The following is a 25697-nucleotide window of genomic DNA, read 5'->3' as shown; positions in this document are numbered from 1 at the left end:
GTTTTTCTTTGGGTTCACCTTCTTATTTAGCTTCTCTAGGATCACGAATTATAGGCTCAATGTCCTTTATTTATGGCTAGAAATCAAATAAGAACCTGGAGACAGCCGAGATGCCCTTCAATAGAAGAATGGATGAAGAAAGTATGGAATATATACATATTAGAGTACTACTCAGCAATAAAAAAACAATGACTTCTTGAATTTTGCATACAAATGGATGGAAATAGAAAACACTATCCTGAGTGAGGTAAGCCAGACCCAAAAAGAGGAACATGGGATGTACTCACTCATCATAGAACTTTCAACCAGCAACTGATGGAAGCAGATACAGAGATCTACAGCAAAGCACTTTGCCGAGCTACAAGAGACCAGCGCAAGAGAGGGAGAAGAGATAATATAAGCAAATAGGTCTAGACCGTGATGGTGATACCCACAGAAACAGCTGACCTGAGCTACTGAGAGCCCACTGACTCTGGACTGATAGTGGGAGAACCTGCATAGGACCAAAGTAGGCCCACTGAATGTGGGGGACAGTTGTGAGGCTTGGGCAGTTTGTGGGACCACTGGCAATGGGAGCAGGATTTATCCCTAGTGCTTGAACTAACATATAGGAGCCCATTATTTTTTGAGGGGTACCTTGCTCAGCCTAGATATAGAGGGGAAGGCCTTGGTTCTGCCTTGAAGTGAAATGTTAGATTTTGTTGATACCCTGTGGGAAGCCTTATCCTTCCTGAGGAATGGATGGAGGGAAGGGTGAAATGAGAGGAGGGGAAGGAGTAGAAACAGAAATAGCTATGTAAAAAAATGATAAAAGATTGTATTAAAAATTCTTAATAAAAAGCATTCCTAAGAAACAGACCCTTAAAATATTAAACTGTGACCAGCTAATCAACTTTGTGTGATATGAAATCAATTCTATTAGGCAACGAAACACTTATTATTTATATTAACACTTTAGCATAATTAAATATATTCAGTGCACCCATTGAGCACACCAATTGGTTATCTAATACCAAATGGTCAGCTCGAAAATATATACATACTAATAACATTACATAGACTGAGAAGATTATATTTATCCATTTAGAAGTGTGTGTGTGTGTGTGTGTGTGTGTGTGTGTGTGTGTGTGTGTGTAAAACAACAACTTAAGAAAAAGAGACTAGAGAATTGAAAGAGAGCAAAGAGGAGTACAGGGGAGTGTTTAGAGAAAGGAAAGAGAATGAAGAAATTTTATAATCATATTATAATATAAAATATTAAATAAAATGCAATATCTATGTATGAAGAATGTTATTTGTACTTGACTTGAAAATACAGATTGCAAGATTATATCTAATTTTAGTCTGTCTTGTGAAAGTAAAATCTAAATGAGAACTGTCTTTATTATTTCTGTATGATTATAATTTATATCCAAACTCAATACAGGGTGAGTTTTCAAAAATAATGACTAAATGAACAAATGGTAGTGACTATAATCATAACTTGTTGAAACTTATAAAATCGTAAAAATAAGCCTGATATCTTTCATCATGCTGAATAATGAACACATAAGATCATTCTAAAACTCTTAATGAATTATGATTTCCCCTAAATCCTAATCATTTACAGTTTAGTATGTAGCCATTTAGATGCTATTGATCTCCAATTTTTATGTTTGTCTATGTCCATAAGAGTTTTGTGTGTGTGTATGCATGTGCACCATTTATGTGCCTGGTGCCAATGGACATGAGAAGAATGTGTCAGATCCCCTGGAACTAGAGTTACAGATAATGTGCACACTATGTGTTCAAACCCTGGACCTCCTCAAGAGCATCAAGTGCTCCTAACTGCTAATCCATCTCTCCAGCCTCTAATCTATATTTCTCTAATGTTTAGCTTCTTTTTGTAAAGTTTCAGTTAATTATAAATTTTTAATCATTTGTATATTTTTCTGCTTTGATTTCAGGTCATTTATATCTAATCTATTCTGAGTTATATGGAGTTATTCGGATCACTGTTTATTAGTATCCTGAGGATCTAATCTCCATGGTGTCTTTTGTTTATTCAGTCAGCCAATCCCCTTGAGTCCATGTTAAATAGAACAGATAAAATTGGGACCAAGCTGAATAGCAATGCTTTGATATCAATTATATCACCCACTATCAGGCTAATAAAGAAATTGTATTAGCCTTGCTTTATGATCATTTATGTTTTGTATATCAAGATATTATTTCTTTAGGTCACATAGACAAAATAATCTGGAACTATAGATCCTTAGTCATTTGGATTCATGAGTTGGTGTATGTCTTTCTAAAGATTAAAAAGGTCTTAGGATTTTATTTTATTATTAATACTTTAGATATTTGGTTACAAGCACAAGATAACAGAATAGATATCAATTACAAAACTTTTTCAAAAATTCCTAAAAACACTTATGTTTAAACAAACTAATAAACCATTAGAAACGGGAATGACCATAACCAGTAATATTTAGGAAAAAAGTAAGTATATTTTTTTATAAATATAATTTTTTGCTTTATAAGTATTGTTTGTATTCTGTAAAAGCAATTTCAACATATATTTTATATGCGCAAATATAATTAGACAATTCAATTTTATTTAAGTATATGAATTAAAAATTAGCATTACAATTTAATCTTTTACTGTAGAAAAACTATGTTATAAATCATAGGACTAAATAATTTTTCATGTTCTTATCATCTTATCAGCTTACAATACTTATTAGAATATAGGACACTAGGGATCATTTTGTACAAAATTGAAAACAAGTCATTTTCTATACTAAGCAAGTATATTTTGCTTTGGCTTTGCACATAGATTTTGTACATAGCAAAGATTAGGATTTGCTGTGTAAAACCAAAAGACTAGAAGCTGTGTGCCATATGACCATAAAGAGCAAATGTTGGAGAATGAGACTCTCTCATTTCCAAGAAAACTTATATATAAAATTTTGAGGTAAATTCATTCACCTATCAAGTTAAGCCACTAAGGCTGAGGAAATGTCATTCTGCTTCTGCAAAGACTGTAGAGGACAGATGAGACTGGGCAAGTCGCCTGGATACCAGGACATACTTCAAGCTCTTAAATGACTTTATGCGTGAATGAACAAGTAAAAAAAAACCTTTATATCACATCAAAAGTGATCATGGATGCAAAATATGGAAGAAAGAAAATTATTTTTCTCTCCTGAAAACTTGAATGTTGAACTGTGTCATTTATGAGTCACAAAGAGAATAAGCAACTGTGGTTTACAAGGCTGAAAACAGGACAGGTAAGAGCGCTTACAGTTTACAAAAGTAAAATTAGAGCCAGGAGCAGGAGCTGCATCTGCAGAGTCAGGGTTCATGGGTTTGAGGCAGGAGAGTATAAATTCAAGGCCTGACTGGCTACATAGCAAGACTTGTTTCACCAACAAAATAAAATTAGGTCATTTTATGTAAGTATTGCTTTATACATCACAGTGTAGGCTCAAGATAGGAATAGGGTAAATAAAATATATTCAATAAGAGAGTATTTACATTCCTACAGAAATTCATTATAGCAGACAGGAAATGTCCTGTACACAGTCGTTTAACATAGACATGAGTGTCTTTCATCTATCAGACATGTCCAAGTATGTGTGCATACCAGGAACATATTACTCTGAACTACAACTTTATCTCCAAAAAGTATAAAAGTTTGTAAAGAGAAAAAGAATTATAATAGAGAAATGTTTTAAAAGGTAGAGGAAAGCACAATACATAAAAATCTTTTAGAGAACTACACTGAAAGTCATTTCCTTGTTTCAGGGAATTGTGACAAAATATAAGAGAATATGAAAAAATAAAGTCATGATTATGAAATTAGGTAAGAACAGAGATTTTAGGTATTTTGTGTAATTTACCACAAAATCAATTTTAAACAATGGTGGTGACTTTGATTTTTAAGCATATGAGTTTAGTTGGGTATTTTATTCATTAGATATATAATGTATACACATATGTTTTGATACATAGATGTAGGAAATGATTACTGCAATAAAGAAAGTCATTTTATACATCACCTTCTATTTATTGTTTTTCCATTTGCTGAAAGAGTACATAAAAATCTCCTCCCAAAGTAAATTGTCATAAACAATACAACAGTATTAAGTATACTCTAGTTAATAGACACCCCCATTTAGCTATCTAGACTTATTTATCCTGTATAACTACAGATTTATACTCTTTGAAAATATTAAGATTTCATGGACTATGTTACAAATATAAAGTAATATACAATACAATGTGTGTTCATGCACACATTGTATAATAAAGTCCAGCTTTACAAAGTAGACATTGCTGTCTTTTAATCTATGACATCATAGATGAATTTGAAGGACATTATGCCCAATAAAATAAGCTAGAAACAGGTAACAAGTTCTTTATTTGCAAAGTTGATCTCTTATTTCTTCATCCATTTAGTAATGGCGTTAGAAGCAGAGACTATTAGAAGAAATTCCACATCAGTAACAGATTTTATTCTTCTTGGATTGACTAATGACCCACGGTGGCAGCTTGTGATTTTCACATTTCTTCTTGTTACCTACATGCTAAGTGTGACAGGAAACCTCATCATCATCATCCTCACCCTCTCAGATGCCCGTTTGAGGACACCCATGTATTTCTTCCTTCGCAATTTTGCACTCCTAGAAATATCATTCACGTCTGTCTGCATTCCCCGATTCCTTGTTACTGTCGTGACAGGAGATAGAACCATCTCCTACAGCGGTTGTGTGGCTCAACTATTCTTCTTCATTTTCTTGGGAGTGACAGAGTTTTACCTTCTGGCTGCCATGTCCTATGATCGTTACGTGGCCATCTGCAAACCTCTGCACTACACAACAATCATGAGCAACCGTGTGTGTGTTCTTCTTGTCGTTAGCTCGTGGTCTGCAGGATTCCTGATCATCTTTCCACCAATTGTCCTTCTGCTACACCTAGACTTCTGTGCCTCCAATGTAATTGACCACTTTATCTGTGACTCTTCTCCAATTCTGCAGCTTTCCTGCTCAAACACTCACCTTCTAGAACTCATGGCATTTTTGTTGGCTGTGGTAACACTCATGGTCACCTTGACGTTAATTATTATTTCCTACACATATATCATTCAAACAATTCTGAGAATTCCTTCTAAAAATCAAAGAAAAAAGGCCTTTTCCACTTGCTCCTCCCATATGATCGTTGTCTCCCTCTCTTACGGCAGCTGTATCTTCATGTATATTAAACCTTCTGCAAGGGAGAGGGTGACTTTAAGCAAGGGAGTAGCTGTGCTCAACACCTCAGTGGCTCCTCTCCTGAACCCCTTTATCTATACACTGAGGAACCAGCAAGTGAAGCAAGCCTTCAAAACCATGGTCCAGAGAATTCTCTTTTCTTTAAAGAAATGAACATGATCATGAGGAAAGAGGACCTCTAAAGACAGAACTGAATGAAAACTTCTGCTCCACTCTATATAGATTTGCGCCCAACAATTATTAAAATATATTAAGCATACTAATAATCCGTAGCATATATGTATATATATATATATATTAAATAGAAATATAAGATGAAATGCATTGGATTTTTTAAAATTATTTTTCTAAGGAAAATATAAGTAAACATACCTAAAAGTATGAAATTTATTTTATTCTTTGGTACTATTTTTTAAGTGACAAATTATTCCAACTGAAACTGTCTCTATCTACTAATCAAAATTTAAAATGAAAATCATAACTTCTAAGGGTTCATTGTTCTCCTGACTTTACATTCATATCCTTTCCACTGGTACAGTTGTCATTCCCAATGATGAGTCGCTGAATGAACAGGAGTGTTGACGTGGCTAGAACAGTGGACGCTGGCTTCCTGTTGATTTTCCTGGACACCACAAGTACTGATGTCTTAGACTTCATTCATCATTCAACATGCAATAATGATTTTCTTTTTTCTATTATCTCTTTTACAGAGGTTTCCTTTAGCACAGGTTAATAGCCAAGACAATGACTTTTGGAAGTCGCCAAGAAAATTAAAATAGTGTTCCAAGGTTGGTCCTGTGCCTAATGAGTCCCTCAGGTCCTGCGCTCCACTAAGAAGAGTAACTGTCTTGGGACAAAGCTGTGAGTCTGATAGATAACCAGTACATGATTCAATTTTTAGCTTCTTGATTCTCAGCTTGATCTGATTCACAAGTTAATGTGATGAGCTCCATATATTTCCTATGTGAATTCAAGAAATAACAATTCAATAGCAATATGAAGTTCTGATTATTTATTTCATTGTGTTCCCATGGAATGATGCAAGCTTCATTCAAGTACATTTTAAACTAGTGTAATTATAAAACAGAGATTAAGTGACATTTTATTTTATTATAAATCTTTGTTGAGACAATTTATAAAAAAATGAAATTATATAAGTTGGCTTGGTAAGTTAAAGCAAGTAAGCAGAAATATAAAATTAAAAAAAATCCAAAGTGTGAAAAATAAGTGTAAAGGTTAAGTAAATGAATATAAACTGTAGACAGACAGGATAAAGAACATGAAATAGAGATGACAAAGGGAAAGGAGGGAGTAAGGAATAATTTATCCTCTTGATTAGCAAAGTTTATCTTCAAACATCAAATCCAATTCAGGAAAACTGAAAAAGAAACTTACAGACAAATTGCTGTACTACATGCATTCAAACTGACTGGGTCCATTGACACAGAAGCGTTTGCTTTTTTCTATTATTGTCTGTTTAAAGATTTGTAACAAATGAAGAAACCTTGCAGATAATCTGAGATACTGAAATACTAATAAAATTCTGGGTAATATCGCTTCTGAGATTTTTTACATGTATTTCATTATCAGTAAGATCTTAATGATTATAATTATTTCTCCAGCCAAGCACTCAGTTACAATATCAAGGAATACTGTGTTTTAGATCCAAAAATATATAAAATATGTTTAGACACTAGTCTGTGTTATCATTTTCAGTATTAAATCCAAATAAAATGCTTAGTGCAAGTTACACATTATCAGAGTTTATGCATGCATGCACTTAGAGGGCACATTGTGGCTCTACTCACAGAGGAGAGAAATACAAGAAAACTCAAAGATGCATAAAATTAACTGCAGTCAAATGTAACCAATTCTTTGATTGGGTGATAATTTCAGTCTTGTTGTTACTTCAGTATGCACAAGCATTGACAAATACCCTTACAAGTCTAACTCTTTCTCCACAAGTAATATGTTATTACAATAATTTATTACCACACTAAAAATGACCTTTAATTTTTTACTTCATCTCATTTTCACCGTATATAATATGTATAACAAGTAAAATTATATATCAATAAGGAATTTAGAAGATGGGAATTGATTCAGTTTGTAAAGTGTTTCCTGTTCAAATATGAAGGTCTTGGTTTGGATCCCAAACATCTATGTAGAAAATGGGTGTGATGGTATATACCAGGAAGTCTAACACAAGGATGGGGGCATAGAAGGAGGATTCCTGGAACTGGTGAGCTCAAAGTTTGGTGAGAAAATCCCTCTCAAACAGCAAGATAAAAGTAATAGAAGAGGACACACACAGAGACATATGTGCATGTACACACATGCAAGCATGCACTACTCAAACACACATGATCAGGTATATCTTTAACAATGATATTTTCACTCAACAGCAAATTATTAGTAATTTATCTTTGAAGAATCAAATATTATACATAGTTTTTACCTTATGAGTGCTCAAAAAGTAAAAAATTCATTTATGAAAGTCACAGCTTAAGGAAGCATTCATAAAAGACAGTTTTCATCATTAAAAAAAATTAAAAACCCTGTCATTAGCTACTTCCACACCAGGACTATGACATGACATTAGGTTATACCTGTGAAGTAAAAGCAGACTTCCTTACTCAGAAAGAGTTCTTGCAGAAGGTAAGTTGACAAATGAGACAAAAGAAAGAACTAAATATGAATCTGTCAGGTACCTTATTCCCTTTGTTACTAGATCACCATGAACTGAATAACTAATAAAATATGTTCTGATTTTAACAAAACAATCACAAACATTACAAAAGACATCAGTACTAGAACCAGACATAACTTAGGGATTGGAGTTCTCTGACCAGGAATTTAAAATCATGATGACTTGTTTAAATATATTAATTGTTAATATGGTAGGGGCTCTGATGGGAAAAGTAGATGGTATGCAATTCACTCCTACTAGTTTAGCAAGATGAATTAAGACTAAAAGAAAAAAATCAAAAGGAAATGCTAGAAATCAGAAGCAATTAGACATGAAACCTTTGAGTGGATGTGGAAAAAAACAATGAGCCAGTAATTCATAAAGAAAGTTTAGTGGAAATGTACCAAACAGGATTTTTTTAAACAAAAAGTAATGTTAAATTAACAAAGCAGAACTTTCCGAATTAAGCTTCCAAAAATTAAAGGGCATTTCAAACAGTGGAATGCCAGAGGGGAAAAGAAAAAACACTTGCAAATACAATGACTATCAAAAAGTTTTAATTTATGAAAAAATGAAACATGGATTCAAGAAAATTAGAGCAGAACACACACCACCCTGGATGGGTTTCCATGACAGCTATGAGTGTCAGATTCAAAATCAGAAAAACAAAGATAAAATAGCTACAAAAAGAAACTCCAGGTACAAGAAGAGCAGGTTAGAAGAACAAACGCAAACCCAGAGGAGCACAGAGAAAATACATAGGAATTGTAAAGTGTTGTGAAGGAAAGGACACTAAGTTCTATCTGTTTCATTTATTCTTCAAAGGGATGAAAAAATACAGACTTTCTCATACAAACAGAACCTGGATGGGTTTGTTATGAGTGGATCTGACCTATCAGAAATGTTTCTTCAAGAAGAAGAAAAATTATATAGGTCAAAGACTCCATTCCACAGGAAGAAAGGTAGCTGAACAATAAATTTAAATAAGTTTCCTTTTTAAAATGTTTTATATATTCATTTTGTTTTATTGTGAGGGTTTTGCCTAACATGTATCAACATTCGCCATGTGTGTCCCTTGTGCCCAAAAAGGTAAGAACAGATTCTCAGATCCCCTGGAACTAGAGTTACAGATGGTTGTAAGCTACCATGTGTGTTCTGGGGCTCAAACCCAGGTCCCCTGCAAGAGCAACAAGTGTTCTTAACCACTAAGCCATATCTCCAACCAAGTATTCTTTTTTAAAATAATATTTTTTCATTTATTTTACATACCAACCAGTTTCACCTCCTTCTTCTTCTCCTCCCATTGCCTTCCCTTTCCCATCTAACCCTCTCCTCACCCACCCCTCCTCCATCTCCATTCAGAAAAGGGCAGGCCTCCCATGGACTTGCACAAAGCATGGCGCATCACGTTGAGGCAAGATTCCTCATGTCTAGGCACAGCCAGATATTTCAGCATGGGGAAAATGTTACCCAAAGCCAACTAAGAGCCAGGGAGTGCTCTCAGTGTTAGAAACCTTACTTGATGGAGGAAGGTCATTGGTTAAAAAATAAAGAAACTGCCTTGGCCCATTTTATTGGTTAGAACATAGGTGGGTGGAGTAAACAGAACAGAATGCTGGGAGGAAGAGGAAGTGAGCTCAGAGATGCCATGCTCCCCTCTCCCGGGCAGACATGATAGCTCTACTCTCTGAGGCAGATGGTGATGCAGCCAGCCACCAGGTCAGACATGCTGAATCTTTCCTGGTAAACGCACCTCGTGGTGCTACATAGATTATTAGAAATGGGTTAAGAGGCTGAAACTAATGGGCCAGGCAGTGTTTAAAAGAATACAGTTTGTGTGTTGTTATTTCGGGGCATAAGCTAGCCAGGCGGCCAGGGTGCCGAGGACGCAGCCCCGCTGTTCCTATTACTACACTTACTAAGTGACCTAGCTACAGGATTGTTACACACATACAGAGGGCCTAGGTTGGTCCCATGAAGGCTCCCTGACTGTTGGTCCAGCATCCATGAGCTCCCGTGAGCTCAGGTCAGCTTTCTCTGTGGGTTCCCCTATCATGACACCCCCCTGACTGCTACAATTCCTCCTCCCTGTTCTCAGCAAGACTCTGGGACAAGTGCTTGTCTGAAATCAGTGTCATAAAAGTCAGAATATATTGTCATAAAATGCCACTCCACATGAACAGCATAGTTTGAAATTGACAAAGATTAGTTTTATAATGTATATTGAAACTCTTTACTCACTGTTTAAAAAGTGAAATATATATATATGATATATTAAGATGAATGATAAAGAAAACTGATTTATTATTAAGAATGTAAAATAGGAATTTAAAATAAGAATATAATTACAAATATCAGAGATATTATCTTAGTTATAGCAAAATTACTTTAAATTTTGTGGCCAAGTGAACTGGAAAAGTTAAAGACTGAGATTATTTGTGAAAGGAATTGAAAACTATACCATCAAAAACTAAATTTAAATATAAAGATACAATGAGGTTCAAAGTAAAGGGACAGATAGCCCAAAATGGAGTATATATGCCATATCAAGGGACAGAAAAGACTTAAGAGCCTGAGGTGGTGGATGGATACAAGGAAACAGAGTCTTCTGGACACATCAGGGATACAGCAGATGATGTTACACTAGCTGTGACACTGTGGGAGACTTGTGTATGTCTGGGACAGATTGTGTCCCAGTGTGGAGAGAAGGATCTATTGACAACTGAACACTACTAGGAAAGAAAATTGTCTGTGAAATTGCCTTAGCCACATTAAACTAGAAACCAAATTAGGGTGATAACAACCAATAGACTTCAAACAAAGCTAATCGGAAGAGATAGGGAAGGATACTGCACACTCATTAAAGGAAAAATCCCCCAATAGGATATTAAAATTCGTTTTTTTAATTCATTCATGCATGCACCAAACACAAGAACACCCAAGTTCATAAAAGAAACATTCCTGCAGCTAACATCACATGCTGATCCTCACATGGCAATAAAGAGTGATGTCAATACTCCAATTCTGCCAATTAGCAGGTCATCCGGACAAAAACTAAATAGAAAAATGCTGGAATAAATAATGCCATAAGTTAAATGAACCTAATGGGCATCTACAGGACATTCAAACAAAACACAAGAAGAAGTTCCAAGCAGTCCATAGAACTTTTTTCTCAGAAATGACCACATATTAGGACACAAAGCAAGCATAACTTATGTAGAATAGAATACAGAAAGAATGTAAGAGCCTGAGTGGAGGGTGCCTCCAAGGAAGCAGTGTCTTCCCGGCACAAAGGAACTGATGCACATAGGAACTCACAGAGACTATGAACACACACAAGACCTGCAGAATTTCAGACCAAACAAACACTCATTATGAAGAAAGGCATGTGAACTCAAAGTACCACCAATAACAAAGAATTGATACCTTCTGGGAAAGGGGAAAACAGTTTTCTTCAAAGGAGTGATGCTCGGTATACTCCAGTGCGGGGCCCATGAACAGGAGCAGTTGACAAATTCAAAAGGGAGTCTTTGGGTTTTATGTGCTTTTTGTTTGTTTATTTGTTTATGATTAATTTTGTATTTTTGTTTGTTGGTTGTTTGAGAGAGAGAGAGAGAGAGAGAGAGAGAGAGAGAGAGAGAGAGAGAACGTGAAATTGAGTGGGTAGGGATGTGGGGAGGACCTAACAAGATCCAAGGAAGGAGAAATAATTATATGAAAAAAATCAAAAATAATAATGAATATATATCTTCATACAAAGAAGAGTAAAAACATAGCAATGGAAAAACTAGTGGAGGAGTAAGACATGCTCACTAATGATGAATGGATTTTAAAAAAGTGGTAGAGGCATATGAAGCTATATAAGTAAAGCAAATAAGAAATTAAATCAAAAAAAAGAAATTAAATAAAAAAAATACTTAAGCAGCCCTTGAAAGAAGACAAAAGCATAGCCGAAAAGACAGCATAACATAATCAAGTTTAATAATTTTGGGAAAAGGCAAAACTATTCAGAATGTAATGATGCCAGTGGCTACCAGTGCCTGGTGAGGAAAAGAGAACCAAATGTCCATTTAGCAAGTACAATTTTACACAATGAAATTATAATAATAAAATTATTATATAATACATTATAATTATGTTATAACATATTATATGGAATATAATTATGTTATAATATTATATGTAATGTAATTATGTTATAATAATGGCAAAATACAATCATCAAAAATGATGGATAATGGTTTTCCAGAGAGGGTAACACTAAACCAGTCCTGGCGAGCTAAGTGTGATCCAGAATAAGAACTTGTATTTTCCGGATTTCTTGAAAACCCTTGGGAGATGCACCAAGAAGTCAATGGCTGTAGCAGGCTGCAGCAGGCTGTAATTGTGTGAAATTGGTCAGTCTGCTTTGCCAGCATCTCAACGAGGTCAGCACCATCTTCCAGAGTTTTCTGTGTAATTGTTCACTTTCCTGAGATGATCTTTTGAAAAGGAACTGAGCTGTACTATATTCACCCTGTGGGATTTATAAGACTCATTTCCCTAAGAAGGAAGAATTTGCTTTTCCACACCCAAAGGGCTCACATTATTTGCAGAAATATTTTTAAGAGTACAGTAAGTAAAACATCATTTGTACAACAAACTAATCGTTATCTCCTGGGGGATGATCGCCTCATCCAATGATGAAGAAATAGTAAGAACCCTGGAGACGGTGCTTGCAGGAGATGTAAATGTTCATTGCTACCACTATAAATAATTAATGCTGCATGAGGAATAGGGGTGTATATCACTCCATGATCAGAAGTCCAGCCTTTTATTTTGCTGAAAAAATATCCAGAAGAGTCACAAATGACATCAACAAAATGAGAAAATTAATACAGGTAAAAAGAACAACAAATGATAGTCCTTCATTGGTGTCTCAATGATAAGGAATATATGTGAGTAGGTGACTTCTTATGTATAGGATGCAGTGATGGAGGATGATAAAGTCAAAGTTAAACAGCAAACATCCTCTTGCCTAAGTGTTTCTCATCAATGTATGTTTTTATGATACTCTTGAGAATCATACTTCAAATATTCTGTTTCTAATTTTCTACACTAGTACCAAAACTTACTCCTCTATTTCCTGATGAAAATGTAGGGGTGCTAACTAACTCTGGAATTATTTTGATAATACTACTTAGAGATTTACATACATTTAGTAACTTTGTCAGTTGCAGGCACTTCTGAAAGCGAGTGGCAAAGCATTAAATAAAATTACTGGCAAATCTTTGGTACAAATGAAATGAGTTTTAAGACATGCAGCCTAACTAATTCCTAATCAAGTAGTAAACACCAGAGAAGATAACTTCATTTGAATCTGTTTCGTAATTTCCAACAGTTAAAGGAAAACAGACAACATAAAATTAAGTGATATCTTCTAGTATAAAAAGGATAGAGAGCTCTTCACTCCCCAAGAAGACAAGAGCCAAGAGGCTGTCAGGTTGAAGCACTCCACGTAACAAACCGTACACCAGTAACGTGCCTCAGGAGCGAAGCAAAGGAAGCTTGGCGGTCAGGGGAAAGACCATGGAGACTCGGGATTATCAAGTAAGCACGCCCTTTCTCACAATCTTCCCGATCCTGGACTTATAAACAGATTCTAAGAAAATATAATCCGTGCAAAAGGAAAACTGAAGGAATCTATCTTCTGATGTAGGGGCAAATATTTCCTTTTCAACAATAAAACACGCTGGGCAGTGGTGGCGCATGACTTTAATCCCAGCACTCGGTAGTCATAGGCAGATGGAGCTCTATGAGTTTGAGGCCAGCCTTGTCTAATGAGTTCTAAGACAGCCAGAACTGTTAAACAGAGAAATACTGCCTCAGAACAATATAGATATAGATATGAAACAAATAATAAAAGGAATTATTTCAAATGAAAAAATACCTTGTTAAATTGAAAGTTTTTGAAAGAATCAAATAGAAAGGGGGAACTGTTTTAAATAAATAGCCAAATCTAGCTTGGAGAAAAATCAGAGTAAGCATCATGCGACTTTCCTAAATGACACTGGTAACAGCAGATAGGATTAGATCACAGCTTATTCACAAGGGACTGAGAGCAGTGTGTGTAGGAACTGATGTCACTGTGCAGAATCTGTCACAGCCTGTAAGTGATTAAGTTACAGCTTATTTAAAAGTATACAGTTTTGATATATGCATTTTCACACAGCTTTATTGAAGTACTATAGGTAGACAGATATAACTACGTTTAGTGAGCTTGGACATTTATATATTCCCATGAAACCATGAAGACACTGCAAACAAAGAACATATGCATCCTTTTCAAAAGATTATTATTTCTTCATAGACTTTGTTTTCCTTTGTTTAGTATTCTATAATACAGCTTAACATGCTAGCATTGCTCTTAATGCTTTTCAGTGCACAGTAAGGAAATATGAATCATGCCACAGGATTCTAGACTTGCTCATCCCAGTACTAAAATTTTAAAGATGTTTAAGAACACACCATTTGCCAATGTTCCCAACACCTGACTACTGCCAATCAAGTTCTCTCTCTGTCTCTCTCTGTCTTTTTTGAATTATTTGGCAAGAAATTTTATTGCTAGATTGTATCTTCGCTTTGATTTTTGAGTTTTTTATTTATTAAATATTTTTTTATTTATTTTACATCTCAACCACAGTTTCCCCTCCCTCTTTTCCTTCCTCCCCCTGCCTCCTCTCTACCTACATCCACTTCTCCTCTGTTTCCATTCAGAAAGGAGCAGGCCTCCCATGGTCATAAACAAAGCAAGGCACATCAAGTTGAGGCAGGACCAAAACTCCTCTCCCTGCATCAAATCTGGGCTGAAGCAACCCAGCATGAGAAATAGGTTCCCAAAAGCCAGCTCAAGGACCGGGAACAGGTCCTGATCTTACTGCTAGGAGCCCCACAAGCTACACAACAGTCATAGACATGAACTTTTTATAACATTTCCTGTAGTTGACCCCCGTTAACATTTTGTAAGTTTCCAAATTCTACATATCCACAAATAGTATTTATTTGTATTGCTAGTTGTATCCTAGTCACATAAAATAACATCCCATAATGGTTTGACTTGTGTTTCTCTGATGGTTAATAATAGCAATCATTTCACTTGTGTGTTGGGATATTTCTATGTCCCCTTGGAGAGATGTCTATTCATGGTTTTTGTCCAAATGATTCGCTTAATTTTTGACTACTGTGTTATGTGAAATCAAAATCTATTTTTGAGATCAGTTCTTTTAAATATTTGTTTTGCAAATATTTCTCCAATTTCATGTGTTGAATCCTCAAACACAATTCTGAGAATTATTAACCCTAGTTAATTTCTTCCTTTTAGATTAGATTTGACTCTCCACTTACAACATTAATTGACATAATTCTAAATAGTCAATGTTTTTAGCTATTGATATTTTTATCTAAGATATTCTGTATAGCTACATATTTACATATACTCACACTTCTTAAGCAGTAGCACATTCACCAAAAGGGCAAAAAATAAACAGTAACATTCCTAGAAATGTAACCTTAACTTACCCACTCATCCCTTAGTGCATGCTGTGATTGATTCCCAGTTACTGCAGAAGGCAGAGATTTACTACTATATTAGGACTGTGTCTTTAATCTTCAAAGTGGTAGATAATGGAGTATTCAGACTATAATAATATTTGGTTGCATTAATAGCTTAATAGTGATTAGAGAAAATAAGATGGGATAGGCAAACGAGTTTAATAACAAATTTTCAAAAATCTATAATTTGTTGAATTATATGTATTGAGTGATATTATTTTCTATTACTTAAAATAGGTCTGTTAACTTATCTCTATGTAAAGATTTTTATTCATAGAAATATTACTTGATGAGGTAGATACTGAATAGTGAAAAGAAATGTACAGTTAAATCACCATTTTAATACTGGTATAAAGGAATAAAATCAATTGCTCTATGAAAAGTTCATTTAACTTAATTAAAGCCATTGACATGGCAGCCGTGTCGATGTACCCACTGGAGCTGGGCTTCCTCGTGACCAGTTGATCTCTGTATTGTGTACAGTTAGGGTTTTCTGTGATGGTTTCCACTTGCTGTGAAGAGAGGCTTCTACTGGACCCCGGGAGAAAAAGAATTATCTCAATTATCTCTCTCAGGGATAAACCTCTTTATTGGTTGTCCAATATAAAACAGCCAGCCTTGAAACCACTCACCTCAAAAACGTTTCCCTTCTCTGGGTAGGCACATAAAGTTTCTGTTGAGAAACGAATGTCCCAGAGGAGCCCTGAAAAAGTAATAGATGGTATTAGTCTGTCAAAAATAACATATGCGCACATATATAAATTATATTAGTTAATTTAGAGGCAAGAACTTGTAGAAACATGAAGCAGTAAAAGTGGTCAATCCTAGTGGAATTGAAGGCCTGCAGGAAAAATTTAGAAATGACAAGTGTTGAAACTGGAAAAGTCAAAAAGGAGTTTTCCATAAAGAGCCTTCCAGATAAAGCAAAGGATGTTGCTCTGTGTTAAATAGAACATGTGAGAAGAAGGTCAGAATGGGAAAGGGGGAGCTTCACATAGGGCACAAGATAATTGAGTGTCGAGTATCCAGTTTGCATACAGCAGAATATTGTCTGCAAGAGGTACCTAGAAAGAACTTGCAAAAATATAAGTGTGAATAGGCACGGTGAGCGAGACTTCATAAGATGAATAGATCCAGCTTTTAGAATACATCAATGTAAATACTAAATTTGACTCCTGGAGAATATAGAATTTTAATAAAGTTGAAAATTAAATCAAGAGGTCTATTAATATTAATGATCATATTATTATGATGACATTAATAGAGAAAAATAACAAAACAAAACTGATAAATAGAGATCCAAAGCTACAAGAAAATTCTGAATGATGACATGAGACCAACCTAAAGAAGTATAAAACTTTACCTTTTAAGGTTGTACCAATGGCAAGCAAGAGAAAGATTTAGACGTCATTGGGCTTCAGCGGAAATGAAGATTTTGTGGGTCTTAAAAACACTGCAGAGGTGGAATTAAAGTTACAACACAGTTAAATCTTAAACTACACAGGAGTAGTCAGATGATGTGACACTAATATCTTTGGTGTTTGGTTGTTTATTTTTGATATTTTAATTTTAATATTTATTTTAATATTATTTTATTTTGATATTTGATTGTTTATTGTATTTAATTACATTTTTTCTCTTTCCTTTCCTCCATTAAAACCCTCCCATTTATCCCTCTCTGCTCTACCACTTCCTATTTTCCATCAGGTATTAATGACTGCATATATGTATTTATATTTCCATATATATTCCTAAATATAACCTGTTGAGTCCATATAATATAACTTGTGTGTATGTTTTCAGGGCTGAACATTTGGCCCTAGACAATCAGGTGGTGTGATCTGTCTTGGGAATCATCACCTCTGTCACCCCCAGCTTTACTCGTGTCTGTAGTTCTTTGTGTAGGGTTGAAGTCTCATGAGCTTTCCTCGTCTAGTTTGGCATGTTTGTTGGGATCATCCTTATTTGGGAAGTCATGTTGGTGAGGTATTACAGGTGTAGTTTCTGGTGTTATTAGGAGACACAATCTCACAGCAATGTCCCTGGTCGGGTTCTTATAATCTGTCTACCCCCTCTCCTGCAGTGCTCCCTGAGCCTTAGTGGTGGGAACGCTTTGTAGATATTGGGACAGGGTGCCGCAGCTCTACATAGTGATGAATCGTAGGTTTCTGCAGTGGTCTCTATCCATTGTAAAAGGAGGTTTCCTTGAAGGATGAAGACTGCATCTATCTGCAAGTGTAGGGACAGATGTTTACAGATTGTTGTTAAGATTATGCCAATTTAGTAAATGAGCGGTTATAGATACCCCTCCAAGCAAACACAATTTCTCTAGCACTGTGTATTGGCACCTCTAATTGGCTGATTATAAAGTCCAATTAGAAAGTAGTTGGTCACTGCCAAGGTATAGGTGCCACTACTGCACCCATAGGGTTATTGTGCCATGCTGGTTGTTGATGTGGTTCATCAACATCATAGCTGAGTAGGACTACTAGTTATCTCTTCCCTTTGGGAAATTGCATGATTCCTTCTGGCACCCTGAATGCTGGTCCTCATGGAGGGTGCATTTAAGTCAATTCCACATCAGGGCTTCTGGGCCCTATTTCTGAAGTTCATGATGTCTTCAGCAATATGGACTTACCTTCCATCTCTGGAGCCAGGGTTACCCAAGGCAATAGCAATAAACTATATGTTTTGAGATCCCCTTAGTCCTTGCCAACAATTGAAAAGAAGAATTCACATGTCTGGTTTAGGATTTTTGTTATGCGGTCTTTGACACTTGGAGAACACCATCAGACCAGATTAGAAAATTTACTTTAAACTATATTTGTATAGTTATAAACTGAATTGCATGCATTATAGGGATTTTAGGTAAATAGCTAATAGTATGATTCCTTGTGGATTTTTCAGACATCCATATTGTTATTTTAGCTACCTTTTTCTTCTGTATTTACCCTACCTTACTCTCTCTAAGGAACCCCCAGTTTTCCTTTTCCCCAATGAGGTCACACGTTTTTTCAAAAAATTTGAGAAGACCCTGAACAAAGGCACAGTCTATAAATATCTGATCAGTACTAGTAAAATGTACTTGGCTTGTGGGCATTTGGAAGGCAAATGATGACAATCAACTAATAAAAATACATAACAAAAACATATGAGTAAATTCCTTCCATGGGTATGTGGGACATAGCCTTTTTTGATACTATAGACACAACAGATGTACCTTAACCCCCTTCCAAGTCCTAATAATTCTGCTATCATCTCTGTTGCTTGATTGTTTTCCAGGAGAAAAACATCTTATGCTTAAAGCAATATCCAGATAGTGGTATTGAAGAAAATTTATATTCTTAGATATCTACAAGCATTCAATATCCAGAATTTGTCTGAGGCAATAATGCTTCTCTAAACACATTTGTAAGTCCTAGCTACATAATGAATTAAAGTCAACTACATCTGCAAATCCTTGAGAGGAATAGATTATTCTTCAGACTTGGCCACTTTTACAATAACATGAGTCCTTAAGAGAATCTCCACTGCAAAATCCAGGCAATGGCGACACTTGTTATGATATAAACTAGAAAATAAACATAAGATTGTTGGCATCCATATCTTTCAGAGTCCTTTCACAGCTGTGACTTTTTGAAACCTTAACTTTCAATGGGCAGTAATGAGAAACCACTCGGCGATAACAACCTTCATCCTTCTGGGACTAACAGATGACCCACAACTTCAAGTTCTGCTTTTTATCTTCCTATTACTCACGTACATGATGAGTATAACAGGAAACCTGACCATTATCATCCTCACCTTGGTGGATCCCCATCTTAAAACACCTATGTACTTTTTCCTTAGAAATTTTTCTTTCCTAGAAGTTTCCTTTACCACAGTCTGTATTCCTAGATTCCTATACAGTCTATCAAGCAGAGACAATACCATTACCTATAATGCTTGTGCAAGTCAAATATTCTTTGTTATTCTCTTTGGAGCTACGGAGTTTTTTCTCTTGGCAGCTATGTCCTACGATCGCTATGTGGCTATTTGTAAACCCCTTCATTATACGACCATCATGAACTCCAGGGTATGTACCCTGCTCGTCATCTCATGCTGGGTGTCTGGCTTAATGATTATCGTCCCACCCCTTAGTTTGGGTCTCCAACTCGACTTCTGTGACTCCAATGCCATTGATCATTTCAGCTGTGATGCTGGTCCCCTTCTAAAGATCTCATGCTCAGACACATGGGTAATCGAACAGCTGGTTATATTTGTGGCTGTCTTTGCACTCATTATTACCCTAATCTGTGTGGTTCTATCCTACACATACATCATCAGAACAATTCTGAGATTCCCTTCTGCACAGCAAAGAAAAAAGGCCTTTTCCACTTGCTCATCTCACATGATTGTGGTGTCCATCACCTACGGGAGTTGCATCTTCATCTACATCAAGCCTTCAGCTAAGGATGAAATAGCCATAAACAAAGGAGTTTCGGTTCTCACTACTTCTGTTGCACCTCTGCTGAACCCTTTCATTTATACCTTAAGGAACAAGCAGGTGAAGCAAGCTTTCAGAGACTCTGCAAAGAGGATTGCCCTTAGATCAAAGAGCTAGAAGTCAAATCAGATCTCCATTATCTCCTTACAGAATTAACCTTTCGATGACAACTATATTTCACCCAGATCTTACCCTTACGAAACTCATTCTTTAAATTAAACTCATATGTGATATTGTCATCATTCATGCTGAAATTATAAATGTATATCCAAGAAACTAAGGTTTTCTCCATTCTAGCCTGGTCATTTTATTACTCTAGGGGAAAATTAAGAGTAATGATATTTGAAAGGATATTCATAATAGTGCCATTTTCTTCCTCTAGTACAAAGTTAGCAAAATTAATATCACAAAACCAAAAATCAGACCAACAGAAATAGAAAATAACATTTTCAGAGATTTATTAAAGGTAAAAAAATAAGACATCACAGACCAATTAAAATAGTTGGGAAAGAAAATAAATAACACCCTGTGGTTAATCGGTATTTAAAAAAATGTATCCACAATCACTGATAAGATGTGTTTATTATTTCCTTATGGTAAATTAGAGAGGTTCTGAAGCTGGAAAGATGGCTCAGTGGCTAAGAGAATGTATTGTTCTTCTAGGACACTGGATTTAACTTCCCAGTACCTCTATTGGATAGTTCACAACCACCTATAACTCCAGCTCCAGTGAATTTGACAGACACACAAACCCTAACAAAATATCCCAGCTGAAAAGAATCCAAGGGACAGGAAAGAAGGTTTTAGAGAAGAAGTCTACCAGACTTTCAGTGAAAAATGAATAACTATAAGACTAAAATTATTAATGAAAACAGAATCTGAATGCATATTTTCTAAGTTTTTTTATTAAGTCAGTCACCCTAATGGTATCAGATAGTACATCATACAAAAATATAAAAAGAAACTTTTAGACCAATATCCCTTGGGAAAGTAAGTACAAAAATTCTTAATAAATTATTTGCAAACTGAATTCAAGAACACGCCAAAAAAAAGTTTATCCCCCATGATCCAGTTGACCTCATGATGGAAATTCAGGGATTTTTCAACTTACATAAATCAGTAAGGTAATCTTCCACATAAACCAGCTTAAAGACCCCCGAAAACTCCTGGTTATCTCATTAGATGCAGAAAAGGCCTTTGACAAAATCCAGCATTGTTTCATGAAAAACGTCCTAGAAAGATGAAAATTACAACATAATCTTAACATAGTATAGGCAAATACAGACCTCTCACAGCCAACACCTTCCTCTGCAGAAAGAATCTCAAAACATTTCCAGAAAAATCAGGAACAAGACAAGATTCTCTGCTCTCTCTACACCTGTTCTATGTATGGAGATAACTGAAGGGGATCAAGGGGATACAAACAGGAAAGAAAGCAATCAAAGGGTCCTCATTTGTAGACGATCATTATCTTTAACATAAAATACTCCAAGGAAAGACTCAATCAGGAAAGTTGAGCATTTGATAAACATTTTCCTCAGTGTAACAGGATACCAAATTAACACATAAAAATAAGTAAGCATACTACATTTAAATCTTCAGTGCCTCACAGTAATAAAGCAGACCCCAAATTGTTTACCAGATTAAATAAATCAGTAGAATATAATAGAAAAAAAGTAAACTTGTTTTTTTTCTAACATGAACTAGATAACTAGCGAGAAAATGCTTGGAATACTAGTTTTGTGAATTGTAAAAATATTATTTCTCAGGTTTTATTGTATCCTGATTATATGCCAATCTATTAACTTTACATCTTGCCTAAATTACCCAGTATGTTTTTTTTATTAACAAATACAATCATTACGTGGCACACTCATGTCCCAATGGGTACTTCCTCTTGCTATTTTCTGCTTCACGACATGTTTATATGAAACAGGATTGTATTACCTTTGCAAGTTCTCTGTATTAAAAAATAAATAAAAAACACAAAATAAATTGGTGTTTCTTCACTACTGTTTGAACTCTACATATCTCTAGCACGGGATATTTCAAAAGCCAATTTCTGTAGTTCACCTAATTATTCAGGGCACACTCATCAACACCACCTCTCCCCAGGGATGTTTTAACTCTGCTTTGCTGGGAGAATCCCTTGTGTCTGTTTTAAGAAGGTGAAAACATAAAATGAAAATGCTTCTGGAACGAATGCTTAGAAAAACCATTATCTGTCCGTGCTGTAAAAGGCAAAATATTTAAAATTACAACCCATCTTTCTATCCCAAGAATTACTGAAAACCAAAGTGGAAAAATGGTATTTGTTGGTTTTCATAGTTCCCATAGTAAGTATTGTGTCCTTTCTTAGAATTTTAGAAAACAGGTACTTAGTGTTAGACCTAAAACTAGGCATTTCAAGTCATATTCTGTCTCAACAATTTCTTCTCATAGGTCATATGGCTTTGATTTTCACTCATGATTCTTGTCTTTTCCTCTTTTACCAGCTAAGAGCTTCACCTAGGGAGCAAACAAAACACACAACTTTATTGCCTCTTTGCTGTAAGTATTGCTTCAAATACCTTGACAATGTGCCTTCTTTCTTCCCATTTTTTCTTTCTTCATTTTGTTCCTTTCTCCCCCCTCTCTTCCCTATCCTCATCCTTCCCCACTTTTCTCTTCCTATCTATCTTAAATGTTCTTGAGAGTCTTAACTACAATCCAAGATACCATGACTTCTGGTTCTGAATCGGTTGTCATCTTCACTGTCCTGTAACCACAGCCTTTAGCAAATAGTAAGTTGCAGCCAGATACACTTTTACTCAATTAAAATAAATACTTTTTCAGTTTGAGACTGCCAAACATATAGAGTGCACTGTCCTGAGCTGCCTGCCCACCGAGCTTTTTGCAGCTCATTATTAAAACCCAAGGATTTTTCAATTTAATTGGACTACCAATTGTAGAACACATTGCTTGGGCAAGTTTGACTTTTGGCAGTTTCTACCAACACCCAAGACCATAACACCTATCAGATCCCTCCTACTTTAGAGATTTTCTTTATATTCATCCCCATAGTATGTTCTTGCTGCTGTGTATAGCCCAATTATCTTTCCAAGTTTCAGCTACACACTGTGTGAGTTTGTTATATATGAAAATCACAGTAGACGTAAATGAGAAGTGTGAACCATCATCCAGAAGCAAGGCATAAAGCACTAAGAGTTAGTTAAAAAAAAAAACTGAGCATTTGGGTTTGAGCTCTTTAGCTGTGACCACACAGCATTATACAATTTTAAGTCTATTTTCTATTCTGTAGTTCATTTATTCTTTCTCCATCTTCTAATTATTTTATGGCCTTAGTTATTTATTTGGCTGTTAGAATCTTTCCTATAAAGTAAAAAAAAAAAAGTAGTATTCAATTCAGTAAAGAAACACTAAAAAGGTTTTTAAACTTTGGAAATTTCTGAGTTATTTGTTTGGGGTTATATAAATATTGGTTTTGATGACTCTGACTCATTTGCTAAACTAGTAATTCTTCACAGAGTCAGGAATAGTTTAAAATATTTTCTAAAATTGACAAATAACATTTAAAATGTTTAATTCACAAAAGTAATGCATTCACTGTTGAGATAGTTTTGAGAATAAAATAATATTTTTCATTTTAAGTATTTTATCTAGTTTTCAGATATATCTGCTCATACAGTACAACAGAAGATATGTAGAGGCATTATTTTCATCTGTCGATGTACTTGCTAGATCTATTAAGTGACTTCTTCAATACTAAATAGTTCTAGTCGGGCGATGATGGCTCACACCTTTAATCCCAGCACTCGGGAGGCAGAGGCAGGCAGATCTCTGTGAGTTTGAGGCCAGCCTGGTCTACAAGAGCTAGTTCCAGGACAGGCACCAAAAACTACAGAGAAACCCTGTCTCGAAAATCATATATATATATATATATATATATATATATATATATATATATATATATTTCTAGATTCAAAGCAATCATCAGACATGCACTTGTTTTGTGTTAATTAATATTCACTTTTAAAATGCAGTGTACTCTGGTGAATGATTTAATGTTTCAGGTTCTTAGAAACCATCAATGATATGATTAAACAAGCACTGGTCACAACTAATATAATTCTGACTCTCTAATTCATTTTCACAGCTCTCCGCCTGGCAGAACACAAGAAGAAATGAAAAACAGAACATCCGTGAGGGAGTTTATTCTTTTGGGATTAACAAATGACCCAAAACTAAACATCTTGGTTTTTATATTTCTATTTCTCACTTACATTTTAAGCATCACTGGAAATCTGACCATAATTACTCTCACTCTGGTAGATTCACACCTCAAGACGCCCATGTACTTCTTTCTTCGGAATTTCTCTTTCCTAGAAATCTCATTTACCACAGTGTGCATTCCTCGGTTCCTCGTGAGCATTGTGACAGGGGATAGGAGCATCTCCTATAATTCTTGCATGGCCCAGGTGTTCTTCTTCATACTCCTGGGTTCGATTGAATTTTTCCTTCTGGCTGCCATGTCCTATGACCGCTATGTGGCTATCTGTAAGCCCTTGCATTATACCACAATAATGAGCAACAGGGTCTGCATCCAGCTTGTAATCAGCTCTTGGCTGGCTGGATTTCTCATCATCTTCCCATCTGTGATCATGGGGCTCCAACTGGACTTCTGTGATTCCAACATCATTGACCACTTTGCCTGCGACTCCTCTCCCATGCTCCTCATCTCCTGCACAGACACAGCCTTCCTGGAGCTCTTGGCATTCTTCCTGGCAATATTCACTCTCATGGTAACACTAACATTAGTGATTCTCTCCTATCTCTTCATCCTTAAGACAATCCTAAGAATCCCTTCTGCTGAGCAAAGGAAAAAGGCCTTTTCTACCTGCTCCTCCCACATGATTGTTGTCTCCATTTCCTACGGCAGCTGTATCTTCATGTATGTCAAAACTTCCGCAAAAGAAGGAGTGGCTTTGACTAAGGGTGTAGCAGTCCTCAACACCTCTGTGGCCCCAATGCTGAATCCTTTTATTTACTCCCTTAGAAACAAACAAGTGAAAGAATCCTTTAAGAACTTGGTCAAAAAGTGTATGTCAAATAAAATTTAAAGGTAAAGAAATTCACTGTTTCAGTTTTTGAAAAAGCATTATATGCAATGTGTATTTTATATTATTGTATTTCCCCATCCACTGCTGTATTCAACTTAGCTGAGTGTTTTCAACCTTTCCATTTCCGCTTAACTTGGCACAGTTATCATCTTAAAATTTAGGTGTCCCTTAAATTTTCTGAGTGTGACTGATTTGATGCCACCAAAACGGGAATAACATTTTTATTAATTTTTTTATTGAAAGAAAAAAAAAAGAAATTCCCGCCTCCTCCCAGCCTCCCATTTCCCTCCCCCTCCTCCCACTCTTCTCCTCCTCCCCCACTCCTCTCTCCCTCCCTCTCCAGTTCAAAGAGCAGTCGGGGTTCCCTGCCCTGTGGAAAGTCCAAGGTCCTCCACCCTCCATCCAGGTCTAGGAAGGTGAACATCCATACTGGCTAGGCTCCCACAAAGCAAGAACATGAAGTAGGATCAAAACCCAGTGCCATTGTCTTTGGCTTTTCATCAGCCCTCATTGTCCGCCATGTTCAAAGAGTCCGGTTTTATCCCATGCTTTTTCAG

The 25697-nt window shown here is 35.7% G+C and overlaps 3 protein-coding genes across 3 annotated transcripts; all 3 read left to right on the top strand.

The window, feature by feature from the left end:
• The first annotated feature begins 4445 nt into the window (after positions 1-4445).
• Positions 4446-5408, top strand: LOC142838585 (olfactory receptor 6C75). The gene has a single exon (XM_075954084.1). It carries the CDS (start codon positions 4446-4448, stop codon positions 5406-5408), a length of 963 nt encoding a protein of 320 aa, XP_075810199.1.
• A 13790-nt stretch (positions 5409-19198) lies between these two features.
• Positions 19199-20137, top strand: LOC142838565 (olfactory receptor 6C2). The gene has a single exon (XM_075954035.1). It carries the CDS (start codon positions 19199-19201, stop codon positions 20135-20137), a length of 939 nt encoding a protein of 312 aa, XP_075810150.1.
• A 4061-nt stretch (positions 20138-24198) lies between these two features.
• Positions 24199-25140, top strand: LOC142838562 (olfactory receptor 6C76-like). The gene has a single exon (XM_075954032.1). It carries the CDS (start codon positions 24205-24207, stop codon positions 25138-25140), a length of 936 nt encoding a protein of 311 aa, XP_075810147.1. The 5' UTR covers positions 24199-24204.
• Positions 25141-25697: the final 557 nt, after the last annotated feature.

This window comes from Microtus pennsylvanicus, chromosome 20 (genome assembly GCF_037038515.1).
Source record: "Microtus pennsylvanicus isolate mMicPen1 chromosome 20, mMicPen1.hap1, whole genome shotgun sequence".
Lineage (NCBI taxonomy): Eukaryota > Metazoa > Chordata > Mammalia > Rodentia > Cricetidae > Microtus > Microtus pennsylvanicus.
Note: the sequence above shows the minus strand (reverse complement) of the source record. Positions and strands in the feature narration are given on the sequence as shown.